The sequence below is a fragment of the Carya illinoinensis genome, chromosome 16 (genome assembly GCF_018687715.1).
Source record: "Carya illinoinensis cultivar Pawnee chromosome 16, C.illinoinensisPawnee_v1, whole genome shotgun sequence".
Lineage (NCBI taxonomy): Eukaryota > Viridiplantae > Streptophyta > Magnoliopsida > Fagales > Juglandaceae > Carya > Carya illinoinensis.
The window spans coordinates 20,455,147-20,457,086 of NC_056767.1; the positions used below are offsets into that span (position 1 = coordinate 20,455,147).

General features: G+C 35.5%; 1 protein-coding gene across 1 annotated transcript; it reads left to right on the forward strand.

The window, feature by feature from the left end:
• The first annotated feature begins 202 nt into the window (after positions 1–202).
• Positions 203–1,594, forward strand: LOC122298893. The gene is made up of 3 exons (XM_043108734.1): positions 203–361; positions 1,100–1,215; positions 1,312–1,594. The coding sequence occupies exons 1-3, from the start codon at positions 203–205 to the stop codon at positions 1,592–1,594; spliced, it is 558 nt and encodes a 185-aa protein (XP_042964668.1).
• The last annotated feature ends 346 nt before the right edge of the window (positions 1,595–1,940 follow it).

A 1,940-nucleotide genomic window follows, 5' to 3' on the forward strand; every position in this document is an offset into this window, starting at 1 on the left:
CTACAATGAAGATCAATCCAAGGTTCAATGGGTGAGATGGGACCAGGTCAGCCAATCAAAGGATATAGGAAGGTTGGGTTTTCAAGATTTTAGAAGCTTCAATGTAGCTATGCTAGCTAAAAAAAGTTAGAGGATGCTTCAAGAAGATCCATCAACTCTTCTGGCCCAAGTGTATAAGTAGAAATATTTTAAGAATAGCAATATGTTGGAGGCAAAATTGGGTTTCAATTCATCATATGCATGGAGAAGCTTGTATTCTAGTTTAAGGTTGCTTAAGAAGGGGCTATTTTGGAGAATTGGGGATGGAAAGAAGGTGAAGATTTGGGGTGACAAGTGGATACCAAGGGATTATGCTCCTAAGGTATTATCTCCAAAGGTATTATCTGAAAGTTATGATTGTGTTGAAGATTTGATAGATACTAATATGGTGAATTGGAATGTTAACTCTTTACATGCTCTTTTTTACTCATATGAGGCTACTTTAATTCAATCCATTCCTATTAGTAAGGCGGTAGGGAAGATAAGTTTGTTTGGTTGCCCACAAAAAATGGCATATTCTCTATGAGGAGTGCCTACCACCTACACAAAGAGCTTGAAAGTAATTCTATTGGTAAGACTTCTTGTGGAGGAGAGCATTCTGAAGATTGGAAAGCTATTTGGAAGTTGAGGATCCATAATGAGGTTAAAGTTTTTATATGGAGAGCATGCAAGAAACCCATTCCCACATTATCCTATTTAAAAAAGAGGATGCCTGTCAGGTGTGTAGATTAGCTATTGAAACAACAGGTCATGTGCTATGGGGATGTCCAGCTGCTAGGGATGTATGGAGTATGAGCTGTAGAAAGATCCAGAAGATGACAATCAAAGTGATCGATTTAGAGACATATGGAAGAAGCTAACTATTTGTTTACAACATGAAGAACTTGAGGAAGCTACTGTTACATCAAGACTTCTATGGTCCAAAAGGAATGAAATCACCCATGGCAAGGGATTTAGACATCTGATGGCTCTATCTCAAGCTACTAAAGATGAAATTCAAGCTTATAGGACTGCTAACTGCTAGGTTACTTCAACACTAAATAGAATTGTTCAACCCTAGGTACAGAGGACATGGCAGAAACCAAATGAGGGAGTTTATAAGATAAACTGGGATGCTGCAACAAAAAATTTTGAGGGAAGCATTGGCATTGGAGTGATTGCTAGAGACTTCGAAGTGTAGGTGATTGGCACATTACAAGATCCTAGACCAATGAATTATGAATCGTTCACTGTTGAAGCCTATGCTTTTCTGTTAGCTACACTTTTTTGTAGAGAGATGGGGTTGTCACTGGTTATACTTGAAGGGGATGCTATACAAGTTGTATCCATGGCAAACAAGGCTAAAACAGATTTGAGCTTAGGTGGTTTAATAATTGCAGTTGCCAAAGGTGTATTAACAGCTCTCAGATCATGGTCTGTTGTTCATACAAATAGAGAGGCTAATATGGCAGCACATATATTGGCAAGATTTGGGCTTGACCTTGAAGAAGACAAGTATACATTGGAAGAAATTCCTTCATGTATTCAGTCCATTGTATTAAGTGATTTGATGTAATGTCTTATGTTATCAATGAAATTCAGTTTCATTTAAAAAAAAAAAGTGAAAGTCATCATCCATTTTGTTTTAATTCATGTTTACTGTCGATACTATAAAAAAAGATAATGAAATATGAGCCATAATTAAAAAGAAATATATGTTTTAGATGTTCTATTTGGCATGAGTTAATTAAAAGAGCACCAAGAATAACTATACAAGGTAAAGACATGAACACGCTTAAAATAAAATTATATAACCATTTATCGATAGATATAGACGAGAAATATCAACTAAAATTTAATCACTCATTGTAAAGATTATGTGATTTAAAAAAAAAAAAAAAGCGCCTTACCAACTAAAAAAA

What these genes read in the sequence shown, in the direction of transcription:
- LOC122298893 (XM_043108734.1), top strand. Translation starts at nt 203, where the DNA reads ATGTTGGAGGCAAAATTGGGTTTCAATTCATCATATGCATGGAGAAGC. An exon ending in CAAGGGATTATGCTCCTAAG is followed by an intron (nt 362 to 1,099) that starts GTATTATCTCCA and finishes GTTCAACCCTAG; the next exon opens with GTACAGAGGACATGGCAGAA. An exon ending in ATTGCTAGAGACTTCGAAGT is followed by an intron (nt 1,216 to 1,311) that starts GTAGGTGATTGG and finishes ACTTTTTTGTAG; the next exon opens with AGAGATGGGGTTGTCACTGG.